This window comes from Piliocolobus tephrosceles, chromosome X (genome assembly GCF_002776525.5).
Source record: "Piliocolobus tephrosceles isolate RC106 chromosome X, ASM277652v3, whole genome shotgun sequence".
In the NCBI taxonomy this organism is placed as follows: domain Eukaryota; kingdom Metazoa; phylum Chordata; class Mammalia; order Primates; family Cercopithecidae; genus Piliocolobus; species Piliocolobus tephrosceles.
In genome coordinates, this window is record NC_045455.1 from 15652610 (window position 1) to 15667069 (window position 14460).

General features: G+C 39.2%; 1 protein-coding gene across 1 annotated transcript in view; it reads right to left on the bottom strand.

Annotated features, from left to right (window-relative positions):
• The window catches only part of IPO5 (importin 5), a 48280-nt gene that overhangs the window by 19993 nt on the left and 13827 nt on the right, over window positions 1-14460 (bottom strand). Inside the window, exons 7-13 of the mRNA XM_023218040.3 lie at window positions 11925-12047; window positions 11714-11834; window positions 7651-7738; window positions 4918-5024; window positions 2282-2406; window positions 2097-2186; window positions 1833-2006 (exon numbers count right to left, since the gene is read on the bottom strand). Of these exons, the coding sequence (XP_023073808.1) occupies window positions 1833-2006; window positions 2097-2186; window positions 2282-2406; window positions 4918-5024; window positions 7651-7738; window positions 11714-11834; window positions 11925-12047 (828 nt within the window). The remainder of the gene's footprint in view (window positions 1-1832; window positions 2007-2096; window positions 2187-2281; window positions 2407-4917; window positions 5025-7650; window positions 7739-11713; window positions 11835-11924; window positions 12048-14460) is intronic.

Here is a 14460-nt window from a genome sequence, read left to right on the forward strand (position 1 = left end):
AAAATAAAATATTTATTGACTCATATGAACCTGACCCCATTACTACTTCAGATTTTCATAATTCCCCCTGTCAACTATACCCACACTCTCAGCAGAGTTCTTTACCTTGTGTTACACATTCAACCATGTCTTGAGGAAGTTATCTCACTTCCTGCTTCTGCATCTCAATCTCTGCTCCATGTTTAGTATGGACTGTGCTGCTGGCCCCAGAGGAATGTCTTTCCTCCTGCGCTAGGCTACCTTCTCTTCATACAACTCTTCCTCATGAACACTGTCCTCCTATCATCCGATTCCCAACAACTCCTTCCACTTATCTTTAAAAACCCACATAGTGCCTCACTGCAGGAAGGAAAGGCAGGGGTACACAGGGCCTCTCACACCACAGCCACCCACCCAAACCTGTAAACTCACGCTGGATCCATCCATTACTGATTTAACCAACCTACCTATCTGCCTTCAACTTGGTGTCCACCTCAGTCTGCCTTCGGGCACATGCATGTTTCCTTTTTCATATTCTTAGTCTGCTGTCATCTGACAGTGAGCACTTGGGCCTTTGTTTATAAGTCCTCTCTCTTTGGCTTCTGAGACATTGCATTTCTCGTTCGTCTTGCTCTCTGACCAATCACCAGTGCTATGCAAACTGTGGTTTGTTAACTATTTGCTACCAGTTCATATTAAGTATAGGAACTGAGGGCATTAGAAACTATTACAGCAATTTGAGAGCAGGTTCATATCGTTTATTTTCTATGCCTTCTATTCATTTCATTTTTATAACAGTAATCCACTTTCATCGCATTTGACAATAAACTGGGCTAAAATCCTTGCTTTTCACATCTATATCTCTCATGCACTGGGCTGGACTAACATCCTTCAATTGTTTTCAGGTTGCATCCCTTACTTCAGCTGTAACTATAATCATTTTTACTTGGATACTCAAAAATGATCTTGTTACTACAACTTCTGTGTTTCTGTCACTCTGGTTAGAATAGTCAACATTTTAAAATTTATTCTATCTTTTTTTTTGAAACACAATTTTGCTCTTGCTGCCCAGGTTGGAGTACAGTGGTGCTACCTCAGCTCACTGCAAGCTCTGTTTCCCGGGTTCAAGTGATTCTCCTGTCTCAGCCTCCCGAGTAGCTGGAATTACAGGCGTGTTCCACCACACCTGGCTAATTTTGTATTTTTAGGATAGATGGGATTTCACCATGCTGGCCAGGCTGGTCTCGAACTCCTGACCTCAGGTGATCCACCTGTCTCAGCCTCCCAAAGTGCTGGGATTACAGAGGTGAGCCACCGTGCCTGGCCCTTTCATCTTTTAAAATTCAAACTGCCAGAAATAAACTGTTAATGCTTCCCATGAAATGTCTTTCAGAATCACCTCTTCCACTATTCCTATCTAAGCTCCCTGGACAATGACAGTATGATGGTCTTGCCTTCAATCTTCTCCATTATGTATATGCCTCAACCAGTGCTACTACGCTAATTTCTTACCATATGATGATTTCTTGCAGCATTTAAGAACATAGAACGGTTTTTCACACTTTACATAAATCAGAGTTCAAAAATTTCTCTGCCTTACTTTCAGGGTGATCCATATGCTGATTTTACCTGACCTTTAGCTGCATCTTTCCCAATTTCGGTTATCAGCCCACATTTTGGTCAAATCTGAATTTTTCTACTCATCACTCCACAACTCCGAACATCCTCCTTGGTTTCTTTACTTTATATTCTTTATGGTCAGGCTGCAAGTCCCTCTTTCTCCAGTTCTTACCCATCAAATCAACCCAAATTAATCTACAAAGAGAAGGCAGCCTATAGATCTTAAAACTTACCTCTTGAAGCTTAAGTACCATAATGGAATGCAGATGTTTCACCAAATTATCCAAGTATGGAATAAGTAGTGACTTGGGACAGTCTTCAGTAAAGTTAATGAGGGCAGCAGCTGCATGGGCCTGTACACGTTGATTGCCTTGGTCTTCCATGGTCTGCAGCAGAGCTGCAATCACCTGTGAAATGAAACCAAGTGGGCATATATGGTGAAATGTCCACCCCTCTTCCTAAAGTCTAATGTGAGTGTCTGAGGATTTGTTACTTACCTTCTCATGAAATTTCTTTTGGAAACCAGGTGCAAAATCTGTAGCCATCTGTCCCACGGCATTACAGGCTGCATACCTCACTCTTGGATGCTGGAAAGTGTTCCCTTCCATTAGTAAAAGCAATAAGGTTTCCACATGAAGTTACAACACTAATCATTTTCAATGAAATATTTACTGCTACTTACAGGATCCTGAAGAAAAAGTAAAACAAAATTTACTATCTCATTTAGAATTCCTTCCATTTGCTGGTGGCACCCTTCACCAATGGCAGATAAGGCCATCAATCCTGCATGCCGGTATTTCCAGTCAGCTACAGAAAAAAAATTACAGATGGAATACCAATTAGACACTATAAACATGTCATGCTGGTAGAAGGAGATGTAAAAAAAGTTCTTATTTGGGAAAGAGTAACAAAAATTTTTTGGAAAGGGTATATGTATATATAATGTAATATAAAAACATGTATATTTACTTTTTAGAAAAATGAACAGAAAAAGTGCCCGACTAGACTACTTGATTCTAAAAGTATGTATCAGACCAGGCGCGGTAGCTCACACCTGTAATCCCAGCAGTTTGGGAGGCTGAGGCAGGTGGATCACTTAAGGTCAGGAGTTCAAGACCAGCCTGGTTAACATGGTGAAACCTTGTCTCTACTAAATAATACAAAAATTAGCCAGGAGTGGTGGTGGCGGGCACCTGTAACCCCAGATACACGGGAGGCGCAGGTTGCAGTGAGCCAAGACTGAGCCACTACACTCCAGTCTCGGTGACAGGGCGAGACTCTGTCTCAAAACAAAAACAAACAAACAAACAAAATCCTGTATCAATGGTGTGACCTTCATGTCTGCTTTTTAAATCTACTCTATAAAAATATTCACACAAGGTAAGCCAGAATTTCTGTAGAAGAGTGTTTACATTATTATTTGTAATCAATAAAAATAATTAGCATGGAATGGGGATTGTGGAATGTATGTGTCAATTTAAAAAAAAATGAGGTAGGCTGTTATGTGGTGATACGACAAACTGTTGAGCAAAAGCTTAAAAAATATGTATCCATACAGTATATTCACTTTAAACAGCCTCTCTGTATATGCATAAATGAGGTCAGAGGAAAGTCTCAGAGAGCTGTTAACAATGGTTACCTGTGAATATGAATTTAAAACCTTGCAAGTTGGCCGGGCACAGTGGCACACACCTATAATCCCAGTACTTTCGGAGGCCAAGACAGGCAGATCACTTAAGGTCAGGAGTTCAAGATCAGCCTGGCCAACATACTGAAACCCTGTCTCTACTAAAAATACAAAAATTAGGCCGGGTGCAGTGGCTCATGCCTGTAATCCCAGCATTTTGGGAGGCCCAGGTGGGCGGATCACTTGAGGTTAGGAGTTTGAGACCAGCCTGGCCAACATGGAGAAACTCCGTCTCCACTAAAAGTACAAAAATTAGCTGGGTGTGGTGGTATATGCCTGTAATCCCAGCTACTTGGGAGGCTGAGACAGGAGAATTGCTTGAAACTGGGAGGTGAACATTGTAGTGAGCCAAGACTGCACCACTGCACTCCAGCCTGGTTGACAGTGAGATTCTGTCTCCAAAAAACAAAACAAAAACAAAAACAAAAAAAAATTAGCTGGGCGTGGTGGCATGTGCCTGTAGTCCCAGTTACTCAGGTGGCAAGGGCAGGAGAATCGCTTGAACCCAGAGGGTGGGAGACAGAGGCTGCAGTGAGCTGAGATCACATCACCCTGGGCAATAGAGTGAGACTCCACCAAAAACCAAACAAACCAACAAACTTCTAACTTAAAACTTCTGCATTTTAATTTAAGAAAAGAACACATTAATTTATAATTTAAAAAGACAAATGAAAATAAAACATATACAATAATCAACTTTGGGATTGATATATATTATAGGTACAAAGGTAACTGACCAAATAGTAGGGAAATATTCACAGAAATAAAAAAGAAGGATGGCCGGGTGTGGTAGCTCATGCCTATAATCCAAGCACTCTGGGAGGCTGAGGCAGGAGGACTGCTTGAGGCCAGGAGTTTGAGACCAGCCTGGGCAACATAGCGAAATCCCGTGTCAACAACAACATCAGCAGCAACAGCAGTAACAGCAACAGCTGCCCTCCAAGGCAGGTGGGCTTCCACCATCACCTCAGTTAGGGGCAAAAAAAGAAAGAAAGTAGTAGTTTCTTTTTTGATAACATTAGATAGAATTTCTTCTTTTAAAAATAAAAGATATTGGATGAAAGAAGATTATATGATTCAAACATTCTAATACTTCACAAAAATTCAAATAATGTCATTTTTAAATTCAAATCTAAATATTTTTGGCAAGGAAGTAAATCTGTATATTTTCTTTGGGATTGACAATTTCATCAGTAAAATAAATGAATTGGGTTAAATATGGATGGTAAAAATACAAGATTATTATTAGTATTTTTTTTTGACAGAGTCTTGCTCTGTCACCCAGGCTGCAGTGCAATGGTGTGATCTCGGCTCACCACCTCTGCCTCCCGGGCTCATGTCATTCTCCTGCCTCAGCCTCACGAGTAGCTGGGACTACAGGCGCCCGCCACCACACCTGGCTAATTGTTTTGTAGTTTTAGTAGAGACAGGGTTTCATCATGTTAGCCAGGATGGTCATGATCTCCTGACCTCATGTTCTGCCTGCCTTGGCCTCCCAAAGTACTGGGATTACAGGTGTGAGCCACCATGCCTAGCCAAGATTAATTTTTAACAGTCTAAACATATCTTAGAATTTAAGCTTTAGAAAGGGCACTACTTCACTATTCTAGCATTTGAAGGACATAGCTTACGATTTTGAAGCATTTGCATAATGTGTTCCTTGATCATCGGCAGAACGAGCTTTCCACCAAGTCCACAAGCCATTCTGTCTAGAGCACTCTCGCCTGCAACTGCATTGCTAAACACATAAAAACAAAATTATGTATTCAATATATCTGAAATACAAAATAAATAGTAGACTCTACAGACATACTTCTAATCATATTATTATTAAACTAAGACAGAGAAAGAATTCAAGCTGTCTTTAAATGTGGAATTGAAATTAGGGGTTTAAAAACCCTACAGCTTAGTAAAGAAAAAAAAGAGTAATTGCTTTATATCATGATCCACCATAGTTTAGAAAGTCATGTCTGAATCTTATTTTTCTTTTCTTTTTTTTATTTTTTGAGACAGAGTCTCACTCTGTCGCCCAGGCTGGAATGCAGTGGCGCGATCTCAGCTCACTGTAAACTCTGTCTCCTGGGTTCACGCCATTCTCCTGCGTTCACGCCATTCTCCCGCCTCAGCCTCCCGAGTAGCTGGGACTACAGGCGCCCGCCACCACACTTGGCTAATTTTTTTGTAGTTTTAGTAGAGATGGGGTTTCACCATGTTAGCCAGGATGGTCTCGATCTCCTGACCTCGTGATCCACCCGCCTCAGCCTCCCAAAGTGCTGGGATTACAGGCGTGAGCCACCGTGCCCGGCCTGAATCTTATTTTTCAAGACCACCCCCACCCCCTACTGGCTAAAAACTGTTTTCAGAAACAGCTTCTGACACTTTCAACACTCCAGCAAAAGCAGTGTTGAAAGAGCCTCATGTATTTCATTTCCTAGAAATACAGTCTTCAAACTTGTCAACGAACAGAACACAGAAAACTGAAAAGGGTGCAGAGAATGTATAATTTTCCCCACTGAGTTTATTCACCTTTAAAGGGGTGCAAACTGCACTGCCAGAAACTACGCATAGTTTTGTAAACACAATTCTACTGTTTTCTCTGAAAACTGAACGGACGTGGGCATAAAAGCATTTGGACTTATCCTGGCTTAGAACTAGAAGATCAGCAGTGAATTTCACGTGCATTATCTTTACTGTTTAAAGACAATACTATAAAAATGAAACTATAAATTATCTTCAGAACAGGTTTTTAGACTTAAAAAATCTCCCCTTGAAAATATATTTATGCGCTGTTTACTCACAAATTAGAAAATCTTATTCACCTAGTTTAGAAAACAAAGTTTCTTAAACTGTATAAATTTAAGTGCCATTTACAGGGCAAATTAAAGGACAGGTAGCAGCACATTACAGTAACTGAACCAGAAAGGAAATTTGAGCTAGCCCTGGTCTTCTCTTCAGCCATTATCAGGTGATTTCCAGTGAAAGATTACTTTCATATACTTCAAAACAGTATTAAAGCCAGAAATCAGTCATTTTTAATAATGGGATTAAGTCCCAAAAATGCACCATATATTCTAAAGACAAATGTCTTTAATTTTTTTCTTTTATTAACCTAGTAGTTTATACTGACTCCAAGTCTTTCGGGCGAATAATTTCAGCTCCTTTTTTTTGCGACAGAGTCTTGCTCTGTGGCCCAGGCTGGGGTGCAATGACGTGATCTCAGCTCACTGCAACCTCTGCCTCCCAGGTTCAAGAGATTCACCTAGCTCAGCCTTCCGAGTAGCTGGGATTACAGGTGTTTGCCACCAGGCCCGGCTAATTTTTGTATTTTTAGTATAGATGGGGTTTCAACATGTTGGTCAGGCTGGTCTCGAACTCCTGACCTCATGTGATCTGCCTGCCTCTGCCTACTAGAGTGCTGGGATTACAGGCGCGAGCCACCACACCTAGCCAATGTCAGCTTTTTTAAAGAAAAGATGGTAGTATAATGCACTGGGAAGAATGAAAGAAATAGTAATTAACCCCAGTACATTAACTGGCTACATAACCTCAGACAAATCACTCAATCTTCAATCTCCCTTTCTGCATCTGTAATATACCTCTGGGACTACTAATAAAGTTGATTAAAGAACTCTGAAGTGCTATGTTTCATATACGTTCATCACTACTGCACAGTGAGTACGGATTTTGGTTGACTTTTCCTGTATTCATGGGACTTCCTAAGCTGAAATAACTAAGTACAATAGTAATTCCAGTGTTACTGTCACCCAGTGTGACTTTTAATCTTTTCACCACAGGATCCTGTCTATCCTAAAGTTAAACTACTTTTTACTAGGAAAAAATGATGTGTATCGCAGGGAATTTTGTTGAAACAATTATTCTAAGGGAAGTCTCTGCCTGTAAAAGTATTTATCACAAAAAAGCTTCTTTATACATGTTTTAAAAGATACTCAAACTGAAAAAAAAACAAACCAAAAAAAATCTTGGAAACAATTTAGAGTAAGACAGTTAAAAACACAGCTACTTTATTTGCTGTTTTCATGTCAAACTTTTTAAAAAAAACTTCCTTGTTTATTGTTGTAGGTATCTTTCCGTTCCTGATTACAAAATACAACTTTATGTATTAACTATTAAAGTATTTTTATGAACTTTCAACAAACATAAATTTTATTAATATATGTTATATATGAAAACTAAAGAAAATACTATCTATAAAATGTGACATGGCAGTACATACAACAGCAAGGCAAAGTGCCCCATATTCCAGGCTTAAAAGTTTACCTTCAGGTTACAGGGTGCAATGGTGAAGAGATGGGCCTTGGAGCCCTAGGGCTCTCACTGTCACCCTGGACACTATGTTTGATTACCTGTCAAAATCATCATCTTCTAGTTCATCTGCATTTGCCCAGTCCTCATCTTCTTCCAAATCAACCATCATTGCTAACATCTGAGGAACTAAAGCAAACAATTATTTCATATCTGAAGACTGTGACTTTATTTTACCCATATCACTATTTATAAACAAGAATTTTAATATTTCACTTTGCCTCCAACAGAGTAAGACAGAACAATTATTTGTCCGTGCCCCCAAAACCTGGTTTGTTAAATTTTAACCTTTTGTCATATTTGCTTTTATCTTTTCTTTAAAAAGTAACATTCATAAGTCAAACCCTCCTATGAAATTCCCAAATCCAATTATATTCTCCCCGCACCACCAGAAGTAAGAAGCAACATCACAAAATAGATGTTTCACATTCCCCAATTGTTTTTTTCACACTTGAACTACAGATCTATATCTCTATACAAAATTACAGTACTCTTTCAAGATTCGATTTTTTATATAATAAATGCTTTTATAATATATACACCTCGGCAATTTGCTTTTTTCTCAACACATAAGGATTTCAATTTAATTAATAGCTTTCCATTATATAAACATACTACCCACTGTCCAGCTGATAAACATTTTAGTTGTTTCCAATTTTTTCCTCCTATAAAATTTGCTTTGATGAGATTATTACATCTTCTCTTTGACAAGCATGAGTCTAGGCATGAAATCGTTATTACTATCTTCAAATAGTACTAAAAAATTACCAAGCAAGGCCAGGCATGGTGGCTTATGCCTATAATCCCAGCACTTTGGGAGACCGAGGTGGGCAGATCACAAGGTCAGGAGATCGAGACCATCCTGGCTAACATGGTGAAACCCCAAATACAAAAAAATTAGCCAGGCGTGGTGACGGACACCTGTAGTCCCAGCTACTTGGGAGGCTGAGGCAGGAGAATGGCATGAACCTGGGAAGTGGAGCTTGCTGTGAGCCAAGATTGTGCCACTGCACTCCAGCCTGGGCGACAGAGTGAGACTCCATCTCAAAAAAAAAAAAAAAAAAAAAAATTACCACACAAGCTGTGCTCTGCACAGCTGTTGCAGAAACTATGTGAAGTTTCAGTGGAGGTCTGTATTATTTCACAAAAATGTGTGAAGTGCCCTGTGGCCGGAATAAGCATCCTCTTGGTTCCACATCTTTCATCAACAATTGATATTGTCAAACTTTTGGACGACTGTATTCCACAATTACACTGGTTTTTACTGAGACTTAGCAGGGTTCATTAGATATCTCAGTTCCCTCTTTTATGAATTTCCTGGCTGGGCCTGCTGGTGCACACCTGTTATCCCAGCACTTTGGGAGGCTGAGGTGGGAGGATCCCTTGAGCCCAGGAGTTCAAGACCAGCCTGGGCAACATGGTAAAACCCTATCTCTACCAAAAACCAAAAATTAGCCAGGTGTGGCAGTAGCACATGCCTGTAGTCCTAGCTACCTGGGAGGCTGCAGTGAGATGAGATCACGTCACTGCACTCTAGCCTGGGTGACAGAGCGAGACCCCGTCTTAAAGAAAAAAAGCAACGAATTTCCTCTTCTCAGCCTTTGTGTATTCTCTAGATAACAAAACTGTTGATTGTGTGCACTGTAATTATTTTCTTCCAGTCTGTGGCTTTTCAGTTCATTTATGATATATCTGATTGGTCAAAAAACTGTTCTAACATTTACAAATTTGGTAATGTTTACACCAATGGTTTGTGATTCAGTCTTAAAAAAAATCTACTATTAAGCATTACTTATAAAATGTATCTGTAATATTTAGCTCTTAATTTTTTTAACTAGTTCTAGTGTGCAATGTAATATTCAAGTCTTCAGTAGAACCCAAATTATTTTTTTAATAAGCTGTCTAGAGTTAAAATTTTTTCCCCATAGAAATAACCAGTTATACTCTCAACTCATAAGTGGGAGCTGAGCTATGAGGATGCAAAGGCATAATAATGATACAACGGACTTTGGGGACTCAGGGGAAAGGTGGGGAGGGGAGTGAGGGATAAAAGACTAAACACTGGGTACAGCGTACACTGCTCCCATCATGGGTGCACCAGAATCACAAAAATCACCACTAAACCAAACACCACCTGTTCCCCGTAAACCTATTAAAAAAACAGAAAAATAAAAAAGGACCAGTTATTCCAGCAACCATTTTTTTTTTTTTGAGAGAGGGTCTCGCTCTGTCACCCAGGCTGGAGTGCAATGGTGTGATCTTGGCTCACCGCAGCTTTGACCTCTTGGGCTCAAGCAATCCTTCATCTCAGCCTCTTGAGTAGCTGGAATCACAGGCGTGTGTCACCTTGCTCGACTAATTTTTGTATTTTTGGCAGAGACAGGGTTTTGTCATGTTGCCCAGGCTGGTCTCAAACTCAGGAGGTCACGCGATTTGCCCACCTTGGCTTTCCAAAGTGCTGGGATTACAGGCCTGAGCCAATATGCGGGGTCGTAAGAACTTTTGATCAATTATCTTTTTAAAAATGGCTTTGTTCCCATGTGAGTGGATCCTCTCCTACATTCTATCCTTTGTTCTATCCGATCCATTGTCAACACCCGCATTATCAATGCATTCTAAATTCAGAGTTGATGGGGCAAGATCTCCACTTCATTCGTCAAAATTGTCTTGGCTACTGCAGGCCCTATGTTCTTTCAGAAGAATTTCAGGATCGTTCTATCATAACCCTAGATTAATTTGAGAACTGATACTTCGTTCTTCTATTAAGTCTTTCAATATGTTATTCAACATTCTCCATATGTCTTATATACCTTTTGATTTATTCCCAGTTACAACTCATGCCTATAAAATTTTCTAAGTGATTACTATGTATAATGGAACACTTACAATAAAATGCTCTCATATCTAAGGACCCTGCTTAACCCTTGGATTAGCAGTTTATCTGTTTAGTCTTTAAAATTTTTTGTAGACGATAAACTCATAGCCTACAAATAAGCAATATTTTTGTTTCTAATTCTTTTTCTTTTGAGACAAGTTTCGCTCTTGTTGCCCAAGCTGAAGTGCAATGGTGTAATCTGGGATCACTGCAACCTCCGCCTCCTGGGTTCAAGCAATTCTCCTGCCTCAGACTCCTGAGTAGCTGGGATTACAGGCGCGCACCATCACACCTAGCTAATTTTTTGTGTTTTTAGTAGAAACGGGGTTTTAGCATGTTAGCCAGGCTGGTCTCGAACTCCTGACCTCAGGTGATCTGCCTGCCTCAGCCTCCCAAAGTGCTGGGATTACAGGCATGAGCCACTGCACCCGTCCATTGTTTCTAATTCTTATTTTTATCTCTTAATGCATCAGCTGGGGCAGTCAGTACAACACGAACAGTGATAAAGGAGATATTTTTCTTGTTCCTGACTTTAATGGGAATGTTTCTAAAATTCCAACCGCTACCTCAGTGTAAGACAAAAGGTAGGTACCACTACGAAATAAATCTGGTGATGTATTTACCCTCTAAATTAAGGGTTCAAGTACTCATTAGCTCATTAAGAAATGGCTAGGCCAGAAAATGATCAGGTTAGTTCTCAAGTCCTTATCCCAGCACAATGAAACTTTAAAGTAGTATTTCCATAGCACAATAGCCATTTAAGTTTCTGCTGCAATGAGGGCCTATAAAACAAAAAGCAATGTAATATAGTGAACAGAGCCATGACTAGATGTTAGACCTTGTTCTAATCCTATCTTCACTGGTAAGTACCACATTATTTTGGTTTGCAGTTCGCTACTGTATATCTATATATCCCTGCTGAATTGTTTTTGACTGTATTAACTGTGCCCAATATTTAACACATAAATAAATGATACAGTCTGTCATGGTTCACTCTAGAAATGTTATTTTTAACACCAGATTTCAGGGTGCCTGCAAAGTCTTAAAGACATAACCACAATGTGGGGGTCCATGCTTGCATGTATTGAGATGCATTTTCCCAAATTCATCTGATTCTAAAAGGATATTCATTATATTCTCAACAATCTGAGAAATTACACAACCCTCAGCAAATTTATCCAAAAATTTGGCCAAATTACACATAAACTATCTGAAGACTGTTGACTTACTAGTCTGTGCAACAATATTGGTATGTTTTCTTAACATGGCAGCTGCAGTCTCGGAGAGGGTGACAATCACTTCAAGGGCAAGCTGGCGTTGCATATTGTTGAGGCTAGTGTCTCCACACAACTACAAAGAAGACACATTTGTATACATTTAATAGTTTAGATTAGTCCCTGCAAATAACAAACAGAATGTTTACTAACGTACTTAATTTACCTTTAGACTTAGCTGTAGAGTTGCTTCCAAGTGAGGACGCAAATACTTTGGAACAGTATCTGCAATCTCAACAAGGGATTTTAGGACAGAATCATCATTCTGATAGCACGAGTCATTTACAGCCTAGAAAAGATGAAATAGAAAGTCTGTGTTGAAGATTCACTTTATGATGCCTCCTTAGCCAAAACATTCCTAAGATGCTGACAATATTACTGAACTATTTTTCACTAAGTAATTTAACAATCTATATTATGCAAATGTTCTACCTGCAGGCACATGTATACCTTCCTTTCGATGGATGTTAACTAGAAACATACAAAACATACTTACATTTAAGTCAAAATGAAAATCAGTGAAACTATAACAACCATTACAATACTTAAGGCTGCCAAGGAATTACTTTTTTATAACCAGGAGTCCCTTTCCTTTGTCCTTTTATTTTTTCAGCAATAAGGTCTTGCTCTGTCGCCCAGGCTAGAGTATGGTGGCACGATCACAGCTCACAGTACCCTCCAACTCGTGCCTCAGACCCCTGAGTAGCCAGGACCACATGTGTGGCCATGACACCCGGCTCTTCTGTCCTTTCTTATATCCGTGTCCTAGTCGTTTTCATACGCACAGTAAGTACTAGAACCTATAAAGTGCCCAATATTACCCATTTTATTTATCTTGGACGTTAAGTCTGGTCACTGTGGTATTAAAGTATGCATTTTGTATTTATCATTATCAATTTCAGAATAACAACTCTTTTTTTTTTTTTTTGAGACGGAGTCTTGCTCTGTCGCCCGGGCTGGAGTGCAGTGGCCGGATCTCAGCTCACTGCAAGCTCTGCCTCCCAGGTTTATGCCATTCTCCTGCCTCAGCCTCCCGTGTAGCTGGAACTACAGGTGCCCACCACCTCGCCCAGCTAGTTTTTTGTATTTTTGAGTAGAGACGGGGTTTCACTGTGTTAGCCAGGATGGTCTGGATCTCCTGACCTCGTGATCCGCCCGTCTCAGCCTCCCAAAGTGCTGGGATTACAGGTTTGAGCCACGGTGCCCAGCCCAGAATAACAACTCTTAAAAGTTGTGGTAAACATTTTAACTTACTCTAAATCCAGAGGAAGAAAACTGGGATTAGATTTCAAAAGTAACTAGAGATTTCAGATAATAAATTACTAAAGCAATAATATGTTATAGTTAATGTTCTGTCACGAAACTATCTTTTAATTGTGATCGCATGGGGAGAGAAGTTTCACTAAATCCTTTAAATAAACTTTTATCATGTGGAAACCTTCAATTTTAGCTCCTCTAAATCCTCTCTAACTCAGTGGTTCTCAAGGGGAATGGTTTTTCACCCAGGAGATATTTCCTGATGGTCACACGGTTGAGGATGGGCAAAGGCCATGGATACTAAATGTCCTGACCTGAGACATGAGCACAAGGGACTTACATGATCTTCTCATTATGCATTTCACATTTGTACAAACCCCATTTATAAAAAGGAAAAACACTTTATAATGATCTGAACCTAGAGCCTAACTCACAAATTATGTTTTGCCTGGTTTTAACAACTGTTATCGCCCCTCCAATGTAACTACTGTATCAATCAAGAATGGATACATACAGGCGGAACATCCCAAATCCAAAATGCTCTGAAATCCTCAACTTTTTGAACACAGACATGTCACTCAAAGGAAATGCTCATTTGAGTATTTCAGATTTCTGACGTGAGATGCTCAACTGGTACGTATAACACAAATACGGTGTTTCAAAATTTGAAAAAATTCTGAGATCCGAAACACTTCTATTCCCAAGTATTCTGAATACGAGACACTCAGTCTCTACATTGCTTTGTTCAGAACCTTACTATTTTAGGAAATCTTATCACCAATTCTAATGGGAACTGTGGTGTTTGACTTACCAACATATTTGTTATCAGCCCAGTTTTAGCTATTACATTTGTATAGATCACTTGGAAACCACCTAGTCTATTATGTCTTTTAGTGTAGTCTTGTCTGACCATTTACATAGAAGAAAAGCAAGCCATTTTATTATATGTTTTCTTTGTAGTTCTTTATATTTAGTTAAGGCCATATATATATTCTAAAAAATTGTGCACATATGTTACATTACTTATGCATTTCATCTTTAGAAGACTATATGAAAAATTACTAAAAATTGTCATAAAAAACGAGTTTGGAGGCTGACAAGGTTGGGAACCACCAACTTGTACAATCTTTTAAATTTTATTTTAATTAAAATTTTTTTCCCCAGGAGCATAGATTCAAGTTGCCCTGAATATATACTCTATCTTGTCTAATCTTATTTTGCGTTCTGATTAAAGCAGAAAGTATCCTTAAAACATTAACATCCTTAATGATAATGTGTATTAACTATAAACTTACATTATAATACAAACTATTACACACCCTGTAGTTAAGAGTAGTTTCTCCTTATGTAAAATGGGCCTTAAATCTCACAGGTTATTTGACTGATTTAACGGAAATAATCTACATGACCATATATTCAATAATAAGCATATAACTGCTTACACC